This window comes from Arvicola amphibius, chromosome 4 (genome assembly GCF_903992535.2).
Source record: "Arvicola amphibius chromosome 4, mArvAmp1.2, whole genome shotgun sequence".
In the NCBI taxonomy this organism is placed as follows: Eukaryota; Metazoa; Chordata; class Mammalia; order Rodentia; family Cricetidae; genus Arvicola; species Arvicola amphibius.
The window spans coordinates 62,432,430-62,456,892 of record NC_052050.1 but is presented as its reverse complement, the minus strand read 5'-3'; the positions used below and the strand labels follow the sequence as shown (position 1 = coordinate 62,456,892).

Genomic DNA, 24,463 nt, shown 5'->3' with positions numbered 1-24,463 from the left:
GAAGTGATAGCTGTGTTTGGTTTTGATGGATACATGAGTGCATTTATGTGGAAATACAGCAACACTGAACATTCCAAACCTTCCAGGACACTTGGACTACCTAGACTTAAATTTCTTTAGACATTATTTTTATTATGTCATAATAAAGTATATGAAAGGATAAAACTGTATTTTGCTCTTTATTTTTATGTAATTTTAAATATTCATAAATTATCAAGAAAGCACACACGATTAATTCAATATGCCTTTATCTCCATTCATGTCTTGTTAACTTTGTTAACCAACTTTTTCCTAACTCATTCTATCTTTTATCATTTGAAAACTTCATGATCATTTATTTTTCAATATGGCAAAATTTTTAAATAAGACTATTGTCCAACAAAATTAAACTGCTACTATCAACTTCAAAAAATGTAATATCGATAGGATACAAATAAAGATTTTGAATGTACAAGAAAGATATAAGGGAGGAAATTTTTGTATAGAGAAATAATTCTTCCAAAGGGATGACTGTGCAGTGAGACATGATGGGTAGGGATGGATGAGGATAACATCAGCATGAGACCTGGAACAACAGATGTGTGGAGACAAAGGAAAGAAACTATTGAGTCCAATTACTTTACTGTTTCTTGAAAGAGGGGTTTAGCACCCAACAACTTCTTCAGAGCCTCTGTGACATTCTTATTCCTAAGACTGTAGATCAGTGGGTTCAACAGAGGGGTGAGTATCGTGTAAAACACAGACACCACCATGTCCTTCTCAGGGGTGTGGAAGGAGGCAGGGAGCATGTAGGTGTAGACAGCAGCACCATAGAAGAGGATGACCACAGTCATGTGGGAGGAGCAGGTGGTGAGGGCCTTCTTCCTGCCCTCTGCTGAGTTCATCCTGTGAACAGTGAGGAGGATGGATGAATAGGAGCTTGAGATGACTGTCACAGGGATGAGAAGCATGAGCACACAACACAGGTACATGAGGGTCTCATAGAGCCAGGTGTCTGAGCAGGAGAGCTTTGTCACAGCGGGGACCTCACAGAAGAAGTGATGGATTTCCCGGGATCCACAGAATGGGAAGGTCATGGTGACAGGGGTGAGCATGAAGCCATCCACGGATCCCAGGAACCAACAGACAGACATCAGGAGGAGACACACCCTGCGGTTCATGAGGACAGGATAACGGAGTGGATGGCAGATGGCCACATAGCGGTCATAAGACATGGCAGCCAAAAGAAAAAATTCTGAACCTACTAGTGTCAAGTATAGGAACATCTGCATCCCACAGGCAGCAGCTGAGATCCTGTGGCTCCCCAGGACCTGGTCCATGAGCATCTTGGGCACAGTGACAGAAATGTACATCATGTCCATGAGGGACAACTGGCTGATGAAAAAGTACATGGGTGTGTGGAGCCGGGTGTCAGAGAGTACCAGGAGGATCAGGAGGGCATTGCCAGACAGTGCCATCAGGAAAACCACAAATATGATCACAGCGAGCAGAGTTGGGTATTTGGATTCACTGAAGAATCCCACCAGAGTGAAGTCTGATTCTCCAGTGTAGTTGTTAATCCATATGGTGATGTTCATGGGTGTCTTTTAGGCAACCAGCAATGGTCTGGGCTTAGTGGCAGCTTACTGTTGTATGCAAAGGTCTAGCGGTCTGAGAATATTCCCTGGGCCTACAGATATAAGAGAGATAATCTACCTATAATAAGCAAATTAAAAAAAAACAAGAATTCACACCTGTGGTTAGAGCCATCACAAGTCAGATTAGAGCTAATGCATGTTCATGTTCATGGTCTTTCTTGATGAAAACTAGTGTCCTCTGTCAAAAGTTCTTGATTTTGCAGAATAGTTTTTGCTAGTAGCAAAAATAGTGAATCACTGTGCAAAACAAAGAAACAAAAACCAATCAGAGTTAAATGCAAATAAGCAAACACATTGTTAAGAATGTTAATGAATAATGTATTTTAAGAACCATTTTAGATTTGCTTTTAATATTAGCACATTATGAGAGATGCAGTCTCCACTTTCATATCCATTGAAGAATGTGATTTTAAAATAATATGGTAAGAAATTTTCTCTGAAAAATGCACAAGTCCATTTAAAATTGAATTTGAAGTTTCTTACATATGCTTGTTTTAATATGTAAATGGTCTTTAAATATATATTCTTATAAAAGTAGTCATTTGTAAATATAGGCACAACAATACATGGAACATGCTTTCTGGGGCTGCAGAGATGACTCAGTGGTTGGGCTCTTCCAGAGGACTTGGTTTCAAGTCTCAACACCCACACGGCAGCTCACAGTTGTCCCTAATTGTTGTTCCAGGGTATCTGACACCCTCACACTCATAGACATACTGCACAAATGGCAGAACACCAACGTAGATAAAATTCAAATAAAAACTATTTTAAAAAGAGAAAGAACAGGCTTGCTCATTAAATGCTGCTTAGACTGAGATGATGGGAAGTCTCACCCTTCGCTGGCTTCTGCTTCCACAAGTTCATCTCCTCTCAGGGACCACCATTGTCTCTGAGCCTTAGCAGAAGGAAGAGGATTTAGCAGTCACTGCTGGTGACAGGGTGTGGCAGCAGGATCTCTATGGACAGTCAGCCAATTGTTCATGGAGTCTGAGAAGCAAAGAGAACACAGCCCTGAGATGTCCCTGAATGTGGTTCACCATTCCCTCTGTTGTACCCTTACACCTTCTCTGTGCTTGATGTAAATATATACATCTGTATGTATGTATGTATGTATGCAGGCATGCATGCATGTATTTAAGGCAACCTAACCATGATTGGAACAAACAAGGTCAGTATCCATCTGTGCTAAGAAAATAGTACATATGTGAATTAAATTTGAAGGTTTAAACAGGTACACCATCGTGAGAAACAGCAGCAGACAGAGCGTACCCAGCCTTTCTGAAAAGACTCAGTGAATGCCTCTTTCACATGTGCTTCTCAAAGAGAGGAAATATTTAAAGTTTTTTTCTGAACTAATAGATACTGCATTTTGATGGCTCTAACCAATAGGAAGGAAATGAAATCTTCTCTTTCTGAGATGCTAGCATTAGTTACAATCAAGGGGCTGCTAAGACAAAAATCAGAAGTCTCAGGAATATTTTACATCTATGACAAGATTCTACAAAAACAAAACAAAATAAAACAAAACCACAAAAACACACCTGAAACTGAAATCCTTAAAGGGCCATGTTCTGCCAAGCTGCTGACAGAGCAGAGAACATGGCCAGGTCCTTGGTGCCTTCCTATAAATGTCAGAGAAACCCGAAACTATGGGAGGAGGTGGACAGAGAGAAAGACAGACAAATAGACAGAGGCATGGGAAGACACATGGCAGATTTCCATTTTAAGAAGAAGACTTATTCGTGAAAGGAAACTTACATCAGTTAAAAAAACTAATGCTGGCCAGTACCTGCTGAACTCAGGTCATATTCATGGACACAGTGGACAAGAGCTACAGAGGGTGCCACAGTTGTGGAGAATCCCTGAACAGTGTCTGCTGGGTGAGCAGACATCAGGGGGCAGGTGAGGCACAGGACAGTGAGCTGGGAAGGCAGTGCACTCTGTTAAGTGGGGACACTGACAACAAGGCACTCAGAGATCATGGGACTGAGAGTGCTGTCTGCACACAGCATGGGACTAGCAGCTGCCTTGCCCTTACACCTGTTGTGCCTTTTGATTTCATGTGAACAGCTCGGTGCATGGTTAACACTGGGTGTTACTAACAGTGAAGGCAGAGAAATGACAAAGCATCATCCCAAGCCAGCAGCATCCCTGATCCACCCTGTGTGTCCATAGGAGTCACCGTGTTTCCTTTCCTTACAGTGGAGAAGCTCAGGGTCTCAGCATCTGCCTCACATCACACAATAACACACAGTGTGAGTGCTTAACTGATGGGTTGGCACAGAGTGGTACCTGCCTGATTTTGTGGGAAACATCATGTCCCCAGGAATGTATAGTTTCTGTTTAAATCACCCACAGCCTGCTTTATATGTTGAGTTATGAATAAGGTTAAAATCAATTATTTTTTCATTACTGTAACACTAAATTTTGCCCACACTTGAAGTGAAATTAACCACAAAAAAGACACTTTCGGAAAACTAATGGATTATAATACGAACCCTAAAAATACAGAAAGAAGTGTGGGTGTGTTGGTGATGCTTACTAAAATCCTAGCACTCGTGAGACCAGGACAGGGGAATAAGCAATGAAATCAAGGCAAGTCTCTCTCTCTCTCTCTCTGTGTGTGTGTGTGTGTGTGTGTGTGTGTGTGTGTAATAATATTGCTCCATTTGTAACTTGTAAGTGCTAAAGGGAAGCATGAGGTAGAAGCTGGGTGTGGAGGCACACTCTTATTCCCAGCACTAGGGAGACAGAGGCATATAGATTTCTCAGTTCAAGGGCAGCCTGGTCTACAAAGCATGTTCTACAATCCAAAAAATCAAAAAAACCAAAGAGGAGATAGAAGAAGGCAGAAATTTATTTCTCACATAAATGGAGAATAAAAGATAATCAAACCCCTTGAAGAAGGAACAGCCTGTGCATTTTCCACCCTGTGCTGTGCATTCTCTCCTGTCGGGTGGACTCACCATCAGATGCAGCTGCAGCCTGGGTCATATGGGCCAAGGGACAGCAGCTGGTTAAGTGCACAAGGCACAGGAGCAAGTGACATCATCCTGGCTGGACCCTGCTCATGCCTGGATAAAGAATTGTTAATAGCTCCCCTGTGGGTCTTTAAAGAAGGACATAACTAAGCGAGCCAGGGATGGTGATTGAAACTCTGCCACAACCTCATCTATCCTTAAGTTTTGTAAAAGTACAAAGCCATAGCCAGTGTTAGCAATAGCCTGGAAATAAATCACTATCATGTGCAGTATTATGGTCCAACACGAGCCTGTTATTGTTTATGTGCAGGACCTTGTTCACTATACAGAATCTCATTTCCTCTCTACCCACTCTCTGTGTGTGTGTGTTTGTATGTGTGTGTGTGTGTGTGTGTGTGTGTGTATGTGCTCATATAAACTTTCAGTAGTTTTTTTAAGATGTTATTATTCATAGGTGTGAAGTCCAAAGCCTGAGGTTCAACTCCCCTTCCTAGGATGTCGCAGACCGGCCCCGAGGACCCGTCCTCTTGTGCATCATGTCCTCTCCCCTGTGCTCCGCTGTCAGTCAGAGCCGTGTTCACTGGAGCTGCTGTCAGTTTAAACGTTTGCTTCTTTTTGAAGAGTGATCTGAAGATTACAGAACAATGTACCAGTACAAATGCTTTAGATGAAAATGTGAATATTTATATTACCATCATGTGGACAAAAGTCACACTTCAGAAAGTCACACCAGCCTTACACTGCAGACATCTGTGAAGGAAAGGAGAGAGAGGTCTTGGGGAGAGGTGAGAGTAGAGTAGGGTGCCGCAAAGGCCAGAGAGTGATGGGGAAGGAATTCGAAGTAGGGAAAAGGATGGAGAATAATTGACTCTAAGGACATCGGAAAAGGTTATATTGAAAATACTTGCTGCTGGGTAAGTGGTGGCACACCTCTTTAACCCCAGCACTCAAGAGGCAGAGGCAGGTGGATTTCTGTGAGTATGAGACCAATCTGGTCTTCAAGAGCTGGTTCTAGGACAGCTAGAACTGTTAAACAAGAGAACCCTGTCTGGCAACACCCTGCCAAAAGAAAGTCTTGCTGTTCTTCATGTATTCATATGGATTTCCATACGCTATACAAGCGACATGGCTCCCAGAAATCACGGACTGCCCGAAAGTCCAGTGCCAGGTGTGAGATATCTTTTTTTGACTTGTTTCTCATTGCTGTCCTGAACTCCTGAACTCCAGTGTAACAGAAGAAGTGGGCCTGCTTTTCATCCCAGCCGCCCTGTGTTGCGGGAGCTCCTTCTGCTCCTTCAGCCAATAGCCGCTGAGATACCAGCCCATTGGGGCATGGTCTCTCTTTTTAAAAATGCAGCCCCTTCCCTCCGCTGGCTCTCTGGCTTCCGGATCCGCTTCTGGCGACTAGGCTCCCTTCCTGATTGCACAGAGGGCTGTTGTCTGGGACGGTGATCTGTAAGTTTTTCCCGTTTAAATAAATAACCATTCTATTAATCATAATTCCAAACTGGTGTGGGATTGTTTGTGATTTATGCCTTCAGCCCTGCTAGCTTACACCTGAAATTATCACACAGAAACTGTATTCATTTAAACACTGCCTGGCCCATTAGTTCTAGTCTCTTATTGGCTAATTCTCACATCTTGATTCAAATTATTTCTAATAATCTGTTTGTCACTACAAGGTGGTGGCTTACCGGGAAAGATTCGGCATGTCTGACCTGGCAGCTCCATGGCCGCTCTCTCTCTGCCCTTCTTCCCAGCATTCAGTCCTGTCGTCTACTCTGCCTACCTAAGTGCTGCTCTATCAAAAGGCCAAGGCAGTTTCTTTATTCAACCAATGAAAGCAACACATAGACAGAAGGACCTCCTACACCACTCTAAGGTTCAGAGTCCACACCCATGAAAATTACTGGAAATTTGTATGAATACACACATACATGTGCACATATGAGAGAGAGAAACAGGGAGAGACAGTGAGACAAGAGACATAGTGGGAAAACAAACTAGAAGAACTAATACCAATACTCCTCAAATTGTTCCACACAATGGAAACAGAAGGAACATTGCCAAACTCTTTTTATAAGGCTACAATTACTCTTATACACAAACCACAGAAAGACTTTACTAAGAAAGAGAATTACAGACCAATCTCACTCACGAACACTGATGCAAAAATACTCAATAAAATACTGGCAAATTGAACCAAGAATACATCAGAACCATCATCATGATCACAGAGATGCAGGGATGGTTCAACATATGAAAACCTGTCAACATAATCCACCATATTAACAAACTGAAAAATAAGAATCACATGATCATCTCATTAGATGCTGAAAAATTTTTCAACAAAATACAGCATCCCTTCCTGATAAAGGTCTTGGAGAGAGCAGGGATACAAGGAACATATCTAAACATAGTAAAGGCAATATACAGAAAGCTAACCGCCAACATCAAACTAAATGGAAAGAAATACTCAGCAATCCCACTGAAATCTGGAACAAGACAAAGTCGTCCACTCTCTCCATATCTGTTCAATATAGTTCTTGAGGTCCTAGCTAGAGCAATAAGACAACAAAAGGAGATCAAGGGGATACAAACTAGAAAAGAAGAAACTCTAATTATTTGCTGATGATATGACAGTTTACATAAGTGACCCCAAAAATTCTACCAAGGAACTTCTACAGCTCATAAACACTTTCAGTAATGTAGCCAGATACAAGATTAACTAAAAAAAATCAGTAGCCCTGTTTTACACAGATGATAAATGGGCAGAGAACAAAATCAGAGAAACAGCACTCTTCACAATAGCCACAAATAGCATGACATATCTCAGAGTAACTCTAACCAAACAAGTGGAAGACTTGTATGACAAGAACTTTAAATCTTTGAAGAAAAAACAAATTGAAGAAGACAACAGAAAGTGGAAAGATCTCCCATGCTCTTGGGTAGGCAGAATTAACATAGTAAAAATGGTAATCTGACCAAAAGCAATCTACAGATTCAATGCAATGCCCATCAAAATCGTAGCAGAATTCTTCACAGACCTCGATAGAATAGTACTCTACTTTATATGGAAAAGCAAAAAACCCAGGATAGCCAAAACAGTCCTGTACGATAAAAGAACTCTGGAGGCATCACAATCCCTGACTTCAAACTACTACAGGGCTACAGTACTGAAAACAGCCTGGTATTGGCATAAAAACTGACAGGAGGACCAATGGGACAGAATCGAAGACCTGGATATTAGTCCACACTCCTTTGAGTGCCTGATTTTTGAAAAAGAAGCAAAAAATATCAAATGGATAAAAGAAAGCATATTTAACAAATTGTGTGGGCATAACTGGATATCAACATGTAGAAGAGTGAGACTAGATCCATATCTATCACCATGCACAAAACAGAAGTTTAAATGGATCAAAGACCTCAACATCAAACCAACCACACTGAACCTCATAGAAGAGAAAGTGGAAAGTACACTTGAATGCATTGGCACTGGAGACCACTTCCTAAATATAACCCCAGTAGAACAGACACTGAGAGAAACAATTAATAAATGGGACCTCCTGAAACTGAAAAGCTTCTGTAAAGCAAAGGACAAGGTCAACAAGACAAAATGACAGCCTACAGAATGAACTTCACCAACCCCACATCAGACAGAGGTCTGATCTCCCAAATTTACAAAGAACTCAAGAAATTGGTCATCAAAAGAACAAATAACCCAATAAAAATATGGAATACTGACCTAAATATAGAACTCTCAACAAAGGAATGTAAAATGACTGAAAGACCCTTAAGGAAATGCTCAACATCCTTAGACATCAGAGAAATGCAAATCAAAACAGCTGTGAGAATGGCCAAGATCAAAAACACTGATTACAACTTCTGCTGGAGGGGTTGTAGGGTAAAGGGAACACTCCTGCATTGCTGGTGGGAATGCAAGCTGGTACAGCCCCTTTGGATATCAGTGTGGCAATTTTCAGAAAATTAGGAAACAGCTTTCCTCAAGACCCAGCAATACCACTTTTGGGTATACATTCAAAGGATGCTCAATAGTGACACAAGAACATGTGCTCAACTATGTTGACAGCAGCTTTGTTTGTCATAGCCAGAACCTAGAAACAACCTAAATGCCCCTCAACTAAAGAATGGATAAGGAAAATCTACATTTACACAATGGAGTACTACACAGCAGGAAAAATAATACATCTTGAAATTTGCAGGGAAATGGATGGAGCTAGAAAATATATTGAGCGAGATAACCCAGACCCCGAAAGACAGTTATCATGTATACTCACTAATCAGTGGCTTTTAAACACAAAGCAAAGAAAATCAGCCAAAAATCACAATCCCAGAGAACCTAGACAACAAAGAGGACCCTAAGAGAGACATATATAGATCTAACCTACATGGGAAGTAGAAAAAGACAAGATCTTCTGAGTAAATTGGGAGCATATGGACCATGGGAGTGGGTTGAAGGGGTGGGGAGAGGAAGGGAGGGGAGCAGAGAAAAATGTATAGCTTAATGAAATCAATGAATAAAGAAAAAATTTTAAAAAGACACAAGGAGAAAAGCACGGCTCTGTAATGGAGATGTCTCAGCTTTTCTTTTCTTTTAGCTCTATTAATCATATCTTCAATGTCTCCAAGGAACATTATTTTTAAAAACTTATAATGCCACCCCTTAATGAGCAGAGTCCAGGCAGGGATGACATCACTCCCCTGCTATTCCTTGTGCCCTTATCCAGCCACTGCCCCTTGGGCCATGTGGCCAAGGATACCAGCAGCACCGGGGGTGAGTTGGAGCTGAGGGAGACCACACAGCACTCACTGCGCCTGACTCACATCTGCGTTCTGAATCTTCTAAGAGTTCCTGACAATATTCTTTGTGTTTCCCCTGTCTTTTTTTTATTTTCTGCAGAAAAGAACATACACTTTCTTTCAAAAACTTCAAATACTATTTATTTAGTCATCCAGTTACTTAGAGGAACATGTATGCCTTCTAACTAATCTTAGGGTGTTCACTATCAGTCATGGGACTGCAAGCTTACAGAGTGTCACAATGACACTAAGAACTACAAGCTCATCCCATGTTTTCATGATTAAAGGAGCAGGGCATTGTCTAGACTGAACTGCAGACTACAGAGGGGAGTGGGTGTCTAAGAATACTGAGGCAGGGGCATGACTGGTGAGATGTACGTCTCTGGTCTGTTGTTTCATATTTGGTCCTCACTCTGGAATCTGAGTTTCCCTGTGAAACGGAGGACATAAGTTAAGTGACTCAGACTCCAGGGGAGAGGTGCTGTAGGACAGCCTCAGAACCGACCCTGATGCTGCTGGCTGCAGTATCCTGGGGTCACTCTACCAGTGCTATGAGCAACCCCAGTGTGAGGCTGCATCAGCCTGTCCCCAGGAGATGCAAACTGGAGGGGCAGAATAGGACTGAACAGGCTGCAATCGCCATGTGTGCCCCAGGCACCATGTTCCTAGTCCCCCTGGTTTCCTGGGTGTCTTGATGTCAGAAACTCCCATCTGACAGAGTGCAGCACTGAATTGACCAGCACTGCCCCTCAGCTGCTCATGACCTCCATTCACCCCATTGTTTAGGTTTCCACATGTGGTGGCCGCTACCCTGGCCTCTGATCTACTGCGTCCACAAATATAAACCATCAGTCTGGTGTCACTACAGTGTTTTGGAATATTGAACATAAATTATTGTCCATCTGCAAAAGTAAGTTTGCTATAAAGGAAATCTGTCTGTCTTTCTGTCTGTCTTTGCATCTATTTGTTATCTATCGATGTTATCTCTCCATCCATCTTCTGCAAGATGCCTTCAATTTGCCCAACATTTTAAGGAAAGCATTGGGAACCTGCAGCTCTCTCAGCTTCATGAGCGTCAGAGGCAGCCAGGGTTTTAACCAGTCCGGTATCAGGATTAGTTTAGGGAAATCTCACAAAGGTGTAAACACCTCTGGAGCCGGCAGATCTTTCTGAACTCCCCTGCCCTGTAACCATGGCTAATTTCACATCAGGATGAGGAGATATTTGTGTTTTGTTAATGAGAGCTACAAGAACTCAACATTTAAGGCTTCACAAATCAAAAGGTTGAAAAGAACCTGGAGGGATGGCTCAGCTGTTAAGACCACTGTTGCTCTTGCTTAAAACCCAGGTTCAGCTCTCAGCATCCACATAGCAGTTCGTGAGGATCTGACATCCTACTCTGAACTCTTTGGCAATATTGGCATATGTAATGCACATGTATACATACACACACTCATACATGCAGGAAAAAAAGCCCACATACATGTTAAAATAAATAAATCTAATGTTTTTTACATTGAAATATTCAATCTGTTTAAGGAGAAGTAAAGGCATCTGCTTTAGCTGGCTTCAGAAAGACTAGACATATTTTGTGCCTGATGTTTTGCAGTCATTTCAGCATTTGACTTTATCATATTTTCATGCTGTCCATCACAGACTGACAGGAGACTGTTTAAGTACCCTCAAGTTCAAAGTCTCCTTGACTTGTGTTCAGAGAGCAAGGCTGTGAGCATTGAGGGTAGGGACCGGGGAGCCTGGGTCAGAGGCATCTCAGCATTGCTCAGTTGTCCCTTGTCCACAAAGAGGATGGTTCTGCAGGCACAGCCTGGTCTGGCCTGGTGAGCGCAGTCACCTCTGAGGTCCTGTAGAGTTAGAGCACGCGGTGGGACCTGTGAGGAGCCGAACTTAGAGAAGCTGAGTTCTTTTTTTCTTCTTTTTTTCTTTTTTTGGTTTTTCGAGACAGGGTTTCCCTGTAGTTTCTAGAGCCTGTCCTGGAGCTAGCTCTTGTAGACCAGGCTGGCCTCGAACTCAGAGATCCGCCTGCCTCTGCCTCCCGAGTGCTGGGATTAAAGGCGTGCGCCACCACCGCCCGGCTTGAGAAGCTGAGTTCTTACACAGGTGAGTTTTTCTCCTAACTCTGCCAATCAGGCCTCAAGGTGTAAAAATATGTTATGTATTCTTGTTCAAAGTCCTAAGTTTATATGTGCTGGGTCTGAGCCCACCCAGATGAGGATGAGCTGGGTACCAGGAAAGGTAAATGCTCTGCCTGCCCTTTCCCCAGCCTGCTTGGACCCAGGAGACAACCAGACACAGTGGGGGAGTCAAGTTAAGCAGAAACTCCTTTATATTTGCTCAGTAAACATCTTTTAAAGCAAAAACCCACAGGGTCATGGGGGTGGAAAAGGAGCCAGCCAATCATTTTAAAGGTTCCCTTATCATGCACTCAGGAACCCTACTTTTCCTCCCTTGTCCAGGAGCTGTTCACCCGCTGACATCATCTTGCCTGGTTCTGGTGTCTAATCCGGTCGTGGTTTAAGCAACTCAGGGTCCACTTGTCTGACTTTCGTTCAGTGCCAGCTTAGCTGCCCATGTGCCCTACATAAATGCATATTTATGTAAATATATATTTAAAGTTTTATACATTCATACCAAAGAAGCACACTTGTAAAAACATAGACAATTTCATATCCAAAGACTTCTTTGAGTAGGCTCTGTGCACTTTTAATTGAAGTTTTTATCCTTATTTTTTTGAAAACCAAATTCTTAAATGTGTACACTATACTTAAACTGAAGATCAAAAGGAACACTGCCCATAGTACAATAATATAGCCCATCTCTAAGATGTTCTCCAGCATAGTGAGTTCTTAACACTGTAACAGTGTGTCTGCTTACCTGTCTTTACTTTGGAATACTCAGAGAACTTTCCTTGTTTTGCTTTATTTAACCTTGGCCAAATCAGAAATCAAAGTTATCATCATCAACATCACCACCACCACCATCATCAGTAGCATTATCTTAGGCAGCAGATGGGGGAACAATGGTTGAGTGACAGCTGGGCTGGGGTAGTATTTGGCTGCTGAGTGGGCTCCTTGCCCCGAGCCTCTTAAGGTTCTGAGCGTTGGTCATGTTTGTGTGAAGGCGAAGCTTCTTCAAGCTGCGGAGAAATTCTCAGAGGAGCCAGATCTTGCAGATTGAGGAGGTTCACCTGTTGGAATTTCCTCCCTTAAATTATACCCTTTAAAAGTGTTTTTTATATGAAATACACCTCAGAGTTTTTAAGATTCCAATTGCATCCTTAACCCATGAGACCAAGGCTCATTTTAAAATCAAAACTTTCAAAATAATTTTGATTTTACTTTTTTTTGTCACTGAGTCACTATTTGTGTTAGCACGGGGCAGCATTATTCAAGTCTGTAGTACTGAATAGAATTTGCTGTCAGACTTTAGGAAATTTCTTGACCTTGACATTTGGAAAATTTGCCCTGAATATCCAAGATGTGAATATTCTACATTTTCAGAAAAAAAAACAAAACCTGATTGAACTATATGTAATATGGCATCCTAAGATATCCAGGTATGGACCTTCCTGTTAGCACAGTCAGTTGGATAGCACATCGCTGAGTGGGGTTTACAGTCTATCACAACCAGTTACAGATTGCTTTGTTCATTAATAGGCAAAACAGTGTGTGATTAATACAGATTTTGTGGGATTATTCGGGTCTGGGCAGCCAGAAAATAAATGAGTAGTCTCTGCCTACAGCTGTGTATTAGTTCGTAGGGTCACAAAATGACACTAACCCCAAAGCTTTCTTGGTTGCCTAGGAGATACGCATGAACATCATTTCCTAGATGAACAACTACACTGGACAGTCAGATTTCACCCTGGTAGGATTTTACAATCAATTCAAACACCCTGCTCTGCTTGCTGTAGTCATATTTGTGATTTTCCTGATGGCACTGTCTGGCAATGCCCTCCTGATCCTTCTGATACTCTCTGACACCCGGCTCCACACACCCATGTACTTTTTCATCAGCCAGTTGTCCCTCATGGACATGATGTACATTTCTGTCACTGTGCCCAAGATGCTCATGGACCAGGTACTGGGGAGCCACACGATCTCAGCTGCTGCCTGTGGGATGCAGATGTTCCTCTATACAATACTAGCAAGTTCAGAATTTTTCATTCTGGCTCTCATGTCTTATGACCGCTATGTGGCCATCTGCCATCCACTCCGTTATCCTGTTCTCATGAACCGCAGGGCGTGTCTCCACCTGATGTCTGCCTGCTGGTTCCTGGGATCCGTGGATGGCTTCATATTCACCCCTGTCACCATGACCTCCCCATTCTGTGGATCCAGGGAAATCCATCACTTCTTCTGTGAGGTCCCAGCTGTGATAAAACTCTCCTGCTCAGGTACCTGGCTCTATGAGACCCTCATGTACATTTGCTGTGTGCCCATGCTTCTCATCCCTGTGACAGTCATCTCAAGCTCCTACACATCCATCCTCCTCACTGTTCACAGGATGAACTCAGCAGAGGGCAGGAAGAAGGCCCTCACCACCTGCTCCTCCCACATGACTGTGGTCATCCTCTTCTATGGTGCTGCTGTCTACACCTACATGCTCCCTGTCTCCTTCCGCACCCCAGATAATGACATGGTGGTGTCTGTGTTTTACACGATACTCACCCCTCTGTTGAACCCACTGATCTACAGTCTGAGGAATAAGAATGTCATGGAGGCTCTGAAGAAATTATTGGGTATGAAAACCCTTTTTCAAGAAACAGTAAAATAAGTAATTTAAAATGAATAGCTGCTGTCTTTTCCTTTATACATCTGATCTTCCAGGACTCTTATGTTATTTATGTGATGCTCACAAACTTGACAATATGATACTTGCTCTAATAAAGTAGTTTTATTTTGTAGTAATATTGACTTGGTGCCTTTTATTTTGCTGAAATGTTTCATCAGGAAGAGATGCTGATTCATTGAATTAGTTTTCCTGTGTATATTGACACAATTGTTTTATTTGTCTATGGAACAACCTGGCATTCCTAGGATGTGTCCCAGTGGTCATACTGGACTATATTTTTATTGGAATATGTATATAAATATATAAAATATATATAACATTCGCCAATATTCTGTTAGAAGGTGTCATAAATGTTTATATTAGAGGTTGTTTCATGGTCTTTGCTATGTGATTCCTTGCTGTATGTATCAGAATATTATCAGCTTCTAGTGCAGGTTTGGGAAGTGTTCTTCTGTAGCATTCGGAACTGTGGAGAGTTGTTATTACTCTTGTAACACTTTCTAGATTTCAGTAATGATGCCATTTTCCTTTGCTTTAAACAAAGATTTTACTTTTAAGGTCATGTGTGTCTGTTTGTATTTGTTTGTGTGTATATGAATGTGTGGTTTTGCTTGAGAGAGTTTCTGTGTTTGTGTGATATATATATATATATATATATATATATATTTGCTTGTTTCTGTGTGTTTGTGCTTGTGAGTGTTTGAACAAAAGCATCACCCCAGCTCCCTAACACCCCTTTATACAAAGAATCTGGAAGATTATAGTCGAGGCCTCATCCCAACTCCTGGCACCCATCTTTGGAACACTGGGCAGGAACTCCATTTCAAGCTTCCTCCCATGGGAGTTGCCTTCGTCCAAACTCCACCACAGAGAAAGCCAGCCAAGTGATGACCCTCACCAGGGAGGGTCAGGAAAGCCCGCTAAACCGTAAACCCTCCCCAGGAAAGGTCAAGACCACTACCACGGGCTGCCCTCCAGAGAATGAACACATGTTTCCAGGGTTTTGCGTGGTCTCCCCTTCTTTCTCTTTTCCCCTTGCCATGCTTTCCCAGTGCCACCCAGGAGCATTGCATTAAACACAGGCATCCTTTATTTGGTCTAATTTTGTCTGATTCAAATTATTTGCATCAATGGAGAGGCTCATATAAAAAATATTCCTAACAGTGAGTGTGTGTCTTTGTGTGTATATATTTGTATGTGTGTGATGTGTGTCTATGTATGAATGTGTGTATGCATGTCTTTCTGTGGGAATGTGTGTGTATGAGTGTGTTCTCTGTGGGTATATGTGTGTCGGTGGTATATGTGTGTGGGGGAGTATAATTGTGTGTATCTGGGGTATAATTATGTGTGGGGTATATGTGTGTGTCTTGGGTGTAATTGTGTGTGTGTTTGCATGTTAGTGCAGTGTCAACAGTGGCCAGCAGAGGTCATCGGAGCCTCTGGAGCTTGATTTACAGGTGGTTGTGGGTTGGCCAACATGAGTGCTGGGAACTGAAATAATTGGTGAGATGGGTTTAATCCAGGCATCATAATGGGGTCTGATCTTTTCCCATTCAGTGGCTCCCTGTGCTCCATTTGGAGAACGCAGTGCACTGTCACCCATGGTGACATCATAAACAGGAACACACGTTTGCACCAGCTCCTGCTTCCTAGTTGTCGTGCACATTCCTCCTGTTCTCTTTTCTTACTGTGTACTTTTGTGCTTAGATGATTTTTCTCTGTTATTATTATTTAAATCTCTTTATTTGGTTTTCATTTTGTGTACAAGTTTTTACTTTGTGATTATCATATAACTAAGAAATAATCTTATAATAAAACAATTATTTCAAAGACATAATAAATTTGGTAACAAAACAAAATATAGAATTCAAGATGTCAAATTTTACCACTACATTTTAAATTTTGATACCATAATTTTTATCTTTTAACCTTTATTATGTTTTGAAACATTTTGTAATTGTAACCTTTAAAGTACATTTACTGGAGGGGGGCACTGAATTATGTCCCCACCCTTTTTTTCCTCATTGTTTGCTGCTATCAGAGTGAGAAATGAGAACTCAGACCACAGTGAGAAGTGGTGGGGATTAATAAATTCCTCGATGTGTATAATGACTGAGATGGGGTCCAGAAGAAAGAGAAACCTGACCTAACAGAAATGATAACAAGATTAAGTGAGTCATCAAAAACCTCCTGTCAAAGGGAGCAGGAGGCAGCTTCACAGATGGATAGGTATTTAGTGAGTACATACGTTTTAAATCACTAACCCCAACCATAAAATCATGTCATTGCTACTTCATAACTGTAGTTTTGCTGTTGTTATGAATTGTAATGCAAATATTTGTGTTTTTGAACAGTTTTACTTGACCCCTGTGACAGGGCTCTTGAATCTCCATAGGGGCCACGACCCACAGGTTGAGAACCACTGGTCTATATTTTCTACAAGATTTCAGTTTGCAGTCCAGGGCTGGATCCAGATGTGGGAAACTAGGATCACCTTGAAGTGTCGTCACAGCAAACCTGTGATTGACACCAGACCCCCAGTGTAGTGTTGATCACAGAAAGAGAGCTCAGGGGCACACACAGGAGTTCAGCAAGCATTGCAGAGAGAGACACAGTTCTCACAGGGTGGAAGGAAGACCATGGGGATGCAGAATGGGGAAAGGAATGCAGGATGAGATGCCTTTGAGACCCACTAAGTAAAGGTCAGTATGGCCACTCTTGGGAGGTGGTTGAGAGTTATAATTACTTTGAGCTGGATTCATGAAATCAGTGATGAACTCCTTGAACACATTGGGATATGAGGCAGCATCCTGAGCAGAACACTGATAGCACAGGCATTAAGGTCAGCCAACATTTTATAAATGGGACCTCATGAAGCTGAAAAGCTATAAGGCAAAAGACACCATCAACAGGACAAAAGGGCAGCCTACATAATGGGAAAATAGGGCTAAAGTCCAAAATACATAAAGAACCCAAGAAACTAGACACCAACACCAAATCATCCATTTAAAAAGTGGGATAATGATCTAAACAGACCTCTAAAAACTGGAATCTCAAATGAGTGAGAAACACTTAAATGAAATGTTCAGCTTTCTTAGCCATAGGGAAATGCAAATCAAAACTACTTTGAAGATTTCATCTTATACCTGTCAGAATTGCTAAGATCATTAACACAAGTGATAGCTAATGCTGGCAGGAATGTGGAGCAAGGGGAACACTCCCCCATTGCTGGTGGGAGTGCAGACATGTACAGCTACTATGTAAATCAATACACTGATTTCCAAAATCTTGGGAGTCAATCTACATCAAGACCCAGCTATAATACTATTGGGCATATACCCAAAGACGACCCATTCTACAAGAATACTTGCTCAACCATATTCATAGTGACTTTATTCATAATTGCCAGAAACTGAAAACAAACTAGATGTCCCTCACCCAAACAATGGTGAGAAAACATTTACACAATGAAGTATCATTTAGCAGTTAAAAAAAAATCATGAAATTTGCAGGCAAATGGATGGAACTAAAAAAAATAATCCTGAGTGAGGTAACTCAGACTTGGAAAACCAAACATAGTATGTGTTAGGAATATTTTCTAAGAGAGCCTCCCGCTGATGCAAAGAATTCCAGTCAGACCAGATTGAACCAAGTTAAATGCCCACGCTTAATAGATGGCCGTTCTGGGTGGCTGAGAGTATGGTAGGGGGATGACAGAGAAAGTGTGCATGCAAACCCCAAACCACATGTTCCTCTTTCAGTGTGACCTTAAATAGCTTGTGTTATGGTCCTGACCCTCCCCGAGGAGGGGTCAGTGCTTGGCAGGATGGGAGTTGGAGTCCAAGAGCTTGGCAGGCTGGGGTGATGTCCAGCTCATTATTAGATTCCAGCCTCTTTGGATATGGGGGTGACAAAAGGATGGGGTCTCACTTTTGACTAAACATCCCAGAGTCCTTGGATATAGGGGCATCAACTCAAGTCTGGATACTGCTTGTGGACATGGGAAGATGTGGGAGAGGGGAGAGCTGGGAGTTGGTGTGCTCATGCTCAGCAAGAGGTGTGGTGGAGAGGCATCTGGTTTGCTGTCTTCCTGGAGTCCTCAGGCAGCTGCTTTCTGAGGGAGATGAGAAGGCAGGTGGCTGGAAGAAAAAAATGTTATTATTGGGTCTATGAAATGGGGCTAGCCATGGATGGACACTATAGCAGATAAAACCAGATTTTAGTTGGCAGGTGTCCTTGATCCAGGAGAGTTGGTACCAATGGTTAAGTCCCAGGAGCTAGTACAGGTCTTTTGGTGTTGTCTGGGGAGCACTTTGTAGGTTGGTCTTGGCCCAGGCAGCAGGAGTAATGGTGTAGGAGTTCCTTCTGTTTGTGTGTTGCTTTCATTGGATAATGAATAAAGAAACTGCCTTAGCCTAGTTGATAGGACAGGACTTAGGTAGGTGAAGTAGACAGAACTGAATGCTGGGAAGAAGAGCAGAGTGGCAGACACCATGGATCTACTGCCTGAGAAGGAGAATGGTTTGAATCTTGCCGGTAAGCCACAGTCACGTGGTGATACACAGATTAATAGAAATGGATTAAATTAAGATGTAAGAATTAGCCAATAAGAAGTTAGAGCTAATCGGCCAGGCAGTGTTTAAATAAATACAGTTTCTGTGTGATTATTTTGGGTGTAAGGTAGCTGGGCATCCGGGATGACAAGAAGCCCACTCCTCCTGTTACAGAGTAACCTGTAAAATATGCTTGAAACTGGCTGGGTTAGCAAAAGGCTCTGGAAACTGTTATTATTACTATTTTTTTTACCTGACCTGATTTTGATACAGCAGTAGAACTTTCCAGGAACGTGTATGAGAACTGGAACAGATTTACATCTTGGCGTCATAGCAAAATTGTCTTAGCTTAAGACAATTAAAGGAATTGGGAACCCTGGACCTTTGAAGGCATACTGAAACCTGTTAGTCCTGGACTATGAAGCCTGTGATAAAGGCATGCCTGTCTGTATTTTAGCAGGAAACTTTACTAAATGTCATGGATGAAGTAATATGTTAACAGTACCTAGGTTGTCAAATGCCATTAGACAGATCTGGGAGGGATAAATTAGCAAAAATGAGACAGCTTTTTAGCTACACAGGCAATCCCAAATCCTCTCCTTGGTCCTTGGAGAACACCAGTCTTAGAAGCAGTGCTTGTCGTTAGCTGCTAAGCACAAGCGGCCCAAAGATTTTTCCTGTGGGGGGAAGATTTTAGTCTACCTGTCTTGGCAGGATGAGAGGATCAATTCCCCGGAAGGCATACAGGAAGCTGAAGAGGTGGAAGGCTGCTTTTTGCTGCTGTGTGGGTTGTTTTGCCAAACCCACAGGCAAGGCCTAGAGGAACAGAAGGAGAGAGAGAGAGAGAGAGAGAGAGAGAGAGAGAGAGAGAGAGAGAGAGAGAGAGAGAGAGAGAGAGAGAGAGGGGTGGGGGTGGGGACAAAACAGTGGCCTGTAATGAGCAGAGAAAGAAAAGCAGAAGGGGGGGGGGCGAGGTCATGCATATAAAAACCTCAGACTTCAGACTTTTGGAGCATTGTTTGCTTAAGTTAGACAGCTCAAATTTAAAAGGATTTTTTTTTTTTGTAAAAGGCTGCTTAAGTGTGTTTGAATAATCGACTTGGAATAGTCAGGACCCACTAGAAGCTCCTGCCGGTGTGATTCAAGCCTGTTGTGATGTGTCCAGCATCCTTTTGACTATCAGGTGAAACCATTGGTAATGTGCTGGCCTATCAGAATACATACTAAACTAAAAACTAAAAACTAAAAATTTTCTATGTCCCTATACAGCATCAGAGAACCATGGCAGAGACTTTTGCACTTAGCTACAACCTGAACCCCTGATGTCTCTACAGCATAGTTGACAAATGCCTTGAGTTACAACTTATGACTTGTTTATGCTTTGTAATTTTTTTTATTGAACTTTGAAACATGTTTTGGAGGCAACCTGAGTCCATGCTCCTGGGCCATAGTCACTCACTTTAGGCTTGAAAATAAACTATAACTCATTCCCTTGAAGTGTGAGCTATGTTTGGTTTTGAGAGATACCAGAGCACATTTATATACAAATACATCTATGCTGACAATTTGAAACCTTCCTGGCCACGTTTACTAGCCAGAGTTAAATATTGTTTAATCATTATTTTCACTATATCATAAATACAGGAGCTGAAGGGATAAAACTACATCTTTATTTTTATCAAACTGAAGTAATCCCATATGCCATTAATCAATTCACCCCTTTTTAACATGGATAAACACTTTGCTTCCAACTCACTCTATCTTTTATCAGTTGAACACTCCATGGCCATTTATTACTCAGCATAACGTAATTTTGAATGATAAGACTATTGTCCCACAAAATTAAAGAGCCACTAAGAATTTCATAAAATCAAACACTGGCAGGAAACAAAGGTTTTGAATGTACAAGAAATATGTAATTGAAATATTCAGAATAGAGAAATGATTCTTCAAAATGCATGACTGTGCAATGAGACACAATGGATGAGGACCTACCACATGAGGACATCAGCGTGACACCTGGAACAGATGTTCAGAAACAAGGAGAAAAGAACATTCATTCTAAATCACTTACTTTACTGTTCCTAGGAAAAGGGATTTCACACCCACAAATTTCTTCAGAGCCTCTGTGACATTCTTATTCCTAAGACTGTAGATCAGTGGGTTCAACATAGGGGTGAGTATTGTGTAAAACACAGACACCACCATGTCCTTCCCCGGGGTGTGGAAGGAGGCAGGGAACATGTAATTATAGACAGCAGCACCATAAAAGAGGATGACCACAGTCATGTGGGAGGAGCAGGTAGCAAGAGCCTTCTTCCTGCCCTCTACTGAGTTCATCCTGAGAACTGTGAGGAGGATGGATGTGTAGGAGCTTGAGATGACTGTCACAGGGATGAGAAGCATGAGCACACAACACAGGTACATGAAGTTCTCATAGAGCCAGGTGTCTGAGCAAGAGAGCTTTGTCACAGCGGGGACCTCACAGAAGAAGTGATGGATTTCCCGGGATCCACAGAATGGGAAGGTCATGGTGACAGGGGTGAACATGAAGCCATCCAAGGATCCCAGGAACCAGCAGGCAGACATCAGGTGGAGACACACCCTGCGGTTCATGAGAACAGGATAACGGAGTGGATGACAGATGGCCACATAGCGGTCATAAGACATGGCAGCCAGAAGAAAAAATTCTGAACCTGCTAGTGTCAGGTATAGGAACATCTGCATCCCACAGGCAGCAGCTGAGATCCTGTGGCTCCCCAGGACCTGGTCCATGAGCATCTTGGGCACGGTGACAGAAATGTACATCATGTCCATGAGGGACAACTGGCTGATGAAAAAGTACATGGGTGTGTGGAGCCGGGTGTCAGAGAGTACCAGGAGGATCAGGAGGGCATTGCCAGACAAGGCCATCAGGAAAATCACAAATATGATCACAGTGAGCAGAGTCGGGTGTTTGGATTGACTGAATAATCCCACCAGGGTGAAATCTGACTGTCCAGTGTAGTTGTTCATCCAGGTGATGATGTTCATGGGTGTCTCCTAGGCAACCAAAAATGCTTTGGTGTTAGTGACTTTAAACTCATATGTGCACAAGTCTAGTATGCTGAGAAACTAACCCTGAAAAGGTTCCTTGGGCCTTTAGATATGAGAAGGATAATTGAACTGTAATTTAAGGATTTTAAAAGAGTAGGAATTCACCTCTGTGGTAGCTCCATCACAACCCAGAGTAGATCCATGACGATTCATGGTCATGATCTTTCCTGATCTCATCATGACCTATACTAGTCAGTTCTTGAGATCCACAGGCTGTTTTCTTTGCTACTAACAAAAAGAATGAATTACTGACAAAAAGAAATAAACACAAACAAAGGAAAGACAAATGCAAAGAAGGAAAGAAACAGATTCATTATTAAGAAAGTTAATGAATAAAGTTATTCTTAAGAACAGTTTCAGACAAATGGTGCTGGAATAACTGGATATCAACATGTAGAAGAATGAAAATAGATCCATATCTATCCCCATGCACAAAATTCAAGTCCAAATGGATCAAAGACCTTAACATCAAACCAACCACACTGAACCTCATAGAAGAGAAAGTGGGAAAAATACTTAAATGCGTTGGCAGAGGAGACCACTTCCTTAATAAAACCCCAGCAGCACAGACACTGAGAGCAACAACTAATAAGTGGGACTTCCTGAAACTGAGAAGCTTCTTAAAGCAAAGACAAAGTCAACAAGATAAAGCAGCAGCCTACAGAGTGGGAAAGGATCTTCACCAACCCCACATCAGCAGAGGACTGAGCTCCGAAATATACAAAAACTCAAGGAACTTGACATCAAAAGAACACATAATCCAATAAAAAAAAATTGGGTACAGACCTAAACAGAGAACTTCCAACAGATGAATCTCAAATGACTGAAAGACACTTAAGGAAATGTTCAATATCCTTAGTCATCAGAGAAATACAAATTAAAACAACTCAGAGATTCTATCTTATACTTCTCAGGATGGCCAAGATCAAAAATACTGATGATAGCTTATCTTGGAGAGGATGTAGGGTAAGGAGAATTCTCCTTCATTGTTGGTGGGCATACAAACTTGTACAAGCACTTGAGAAATTGGTATGGTGATTTCTCACAAAATTAGGAAACAGTCTACCTCAAGACCTGGCAATACCACTGTTGGATTTGTACCAAAAAGATGCCCAATCATACCTCAAGGACATGTGCTCAGCTGTGTTAACAGCAGAATTATTTGTAATAGCCAGAACCTGGAAACAACCTAGATACCCTTCAACCAAAGACTGCACAAAGAAAATGTAGTACATTTACACAGTGGGGTACTACTCAGCGGTAAAGAATAATGACATCTTGAAATTTGCAGGTAAATGGATGATCTAGAAAAAAAATATATCGAGTGAGGTAATCTAGACCCAGAAAGACAAATGTCATGTGTTCTCACTCATAAGTGGCTTTTATATATGAAACAAAGAAAAACCAGCCTACAGCCTACAACCTCAGAAAACCTAGACAGCAAAGAGGACCTTAAGAGAGGCATACATGGAACTACATGGGACATAGAAAAAGACAAGATCTCTTGAATAAATTGGGAGCATGGGATCATGGGAAAGGGTAGAAGGGGAGAGAGGAGGAAGGGAGGGAAGCGCAGAAAAACGTATTGCTCAATAAAAACAATACAAACTAGTTGCTACTGCATAGAGATACATTTCAGTTTTTTATATTTACCTCATATTACACAACATTGTGAAATACCACTTACCAATTATGGTGGTTCTTTCACAGATAAGGTAGGAATTTTCATAACTATAAGAATATTTTTCGATTTGTATGATTGTTTTCATGTGTCTAAATGCACAATCTAAGAATGTCAGCGTATATTTTCAAGGACCGCCGTCTTTTTCTGTTCTTAGGGTAAGGAAAGTATAATTTATTTAATTAATATTAAGTTTTTTGTTTCAAAATTTCTTTCTAATATTTGCTGAAACGAATCAGAATTCTGTCAGTGGATTTTTGCAGGCAATGAAATAGTCATAGGGAATTTTTCTTAAGTAAAAAATTTTTTCTTTAGTAAAAAGTTACTCTGAGTAGTTATATGTTAAGTACATGTTATATTCTGATGCCAGACTCAAAAGAAAAGAATCATTTCAGAGACACTTAGAATATCAACACATTATGAGATATTCTCGCCATTTTAGTGTTCATTGAAGAACGTGGTCTTTAGAAGAATTTTCTAAAAACTCCTAATTGAAAAAATGCACACAGGAGGGCTGGAGAGATGGCTCAGAGGTTAAAAGCACTGGCTGCTCTTCTAGAGGTCCTGAGTTCAACCCCAGCAACCTCATTGTGGCTCACAACCATCTGTAATGAGTTCCAATGCTGTCTTTTGGCACAGGCATGCCTGAAGGCAGAATTCGGTACACATAATAAATGAATAAAATAAATATTTTTAAACCTACATAGTTCACTTAAATTTGATTTGAAGTTTGTTGATAAATGATTGTTTTGAAAGATGAATTCTCCTTAAATATACATTCATATAAGCATAGTCATATGCAAATATAGACACACAATTCAACAAACATGCTTGCTCATCTAGCGTTGCTTAGACTGAGATAATGGGAAGTCTCACCCTTCT

The 24,463-nt window shown here is 41.6% G+C and overlaps 2 protein-coding genes and 1 pseudogene across 2 annotated transcripts; 1 reads left to right on the top strand and 2 right to left on the bottom strand.

Annotated features, from left to right (window-relative positions):
• Positions 1-614: 614 nt before the first annotated feature.
• Positions 615-1,577, bottom strand: LOC119812770 (olfactory receptor 2T29-like). The gene has a single exon (XM_038327679.1). The coding sequence runs from the start codon at positions 1,575-1,577 to the stop codon at positions 615-617; it is 963 nt and encodes a 320-aa protein (XP_038183607.1).
• An 11,693-nt stretch (positions 1,578-13,270) lies between these two features.
• LOC119812854 lies at positions 13,271-14,233 on the top strand (annotated as a pseudogene).
• A 6,641-nt stretch (positions 14,234-20,874) lies between these two features.
• On the bottom strand, positions 20,875-21,837 carry LOC119812682 (olfactory receptor 2T29-like). Its single transcript, XM_038327518.1, has one exon. The coding sequence runs from the start codon at positions 21,835-21,837 to the stop codon at positions 20,875-20,877; it is 963 nt and encodes a 320-aa protein (XP_038183446.1).
• Between the last annotated feature and the right edge of the window lie 2,626 nt (positions 21,838-24,463).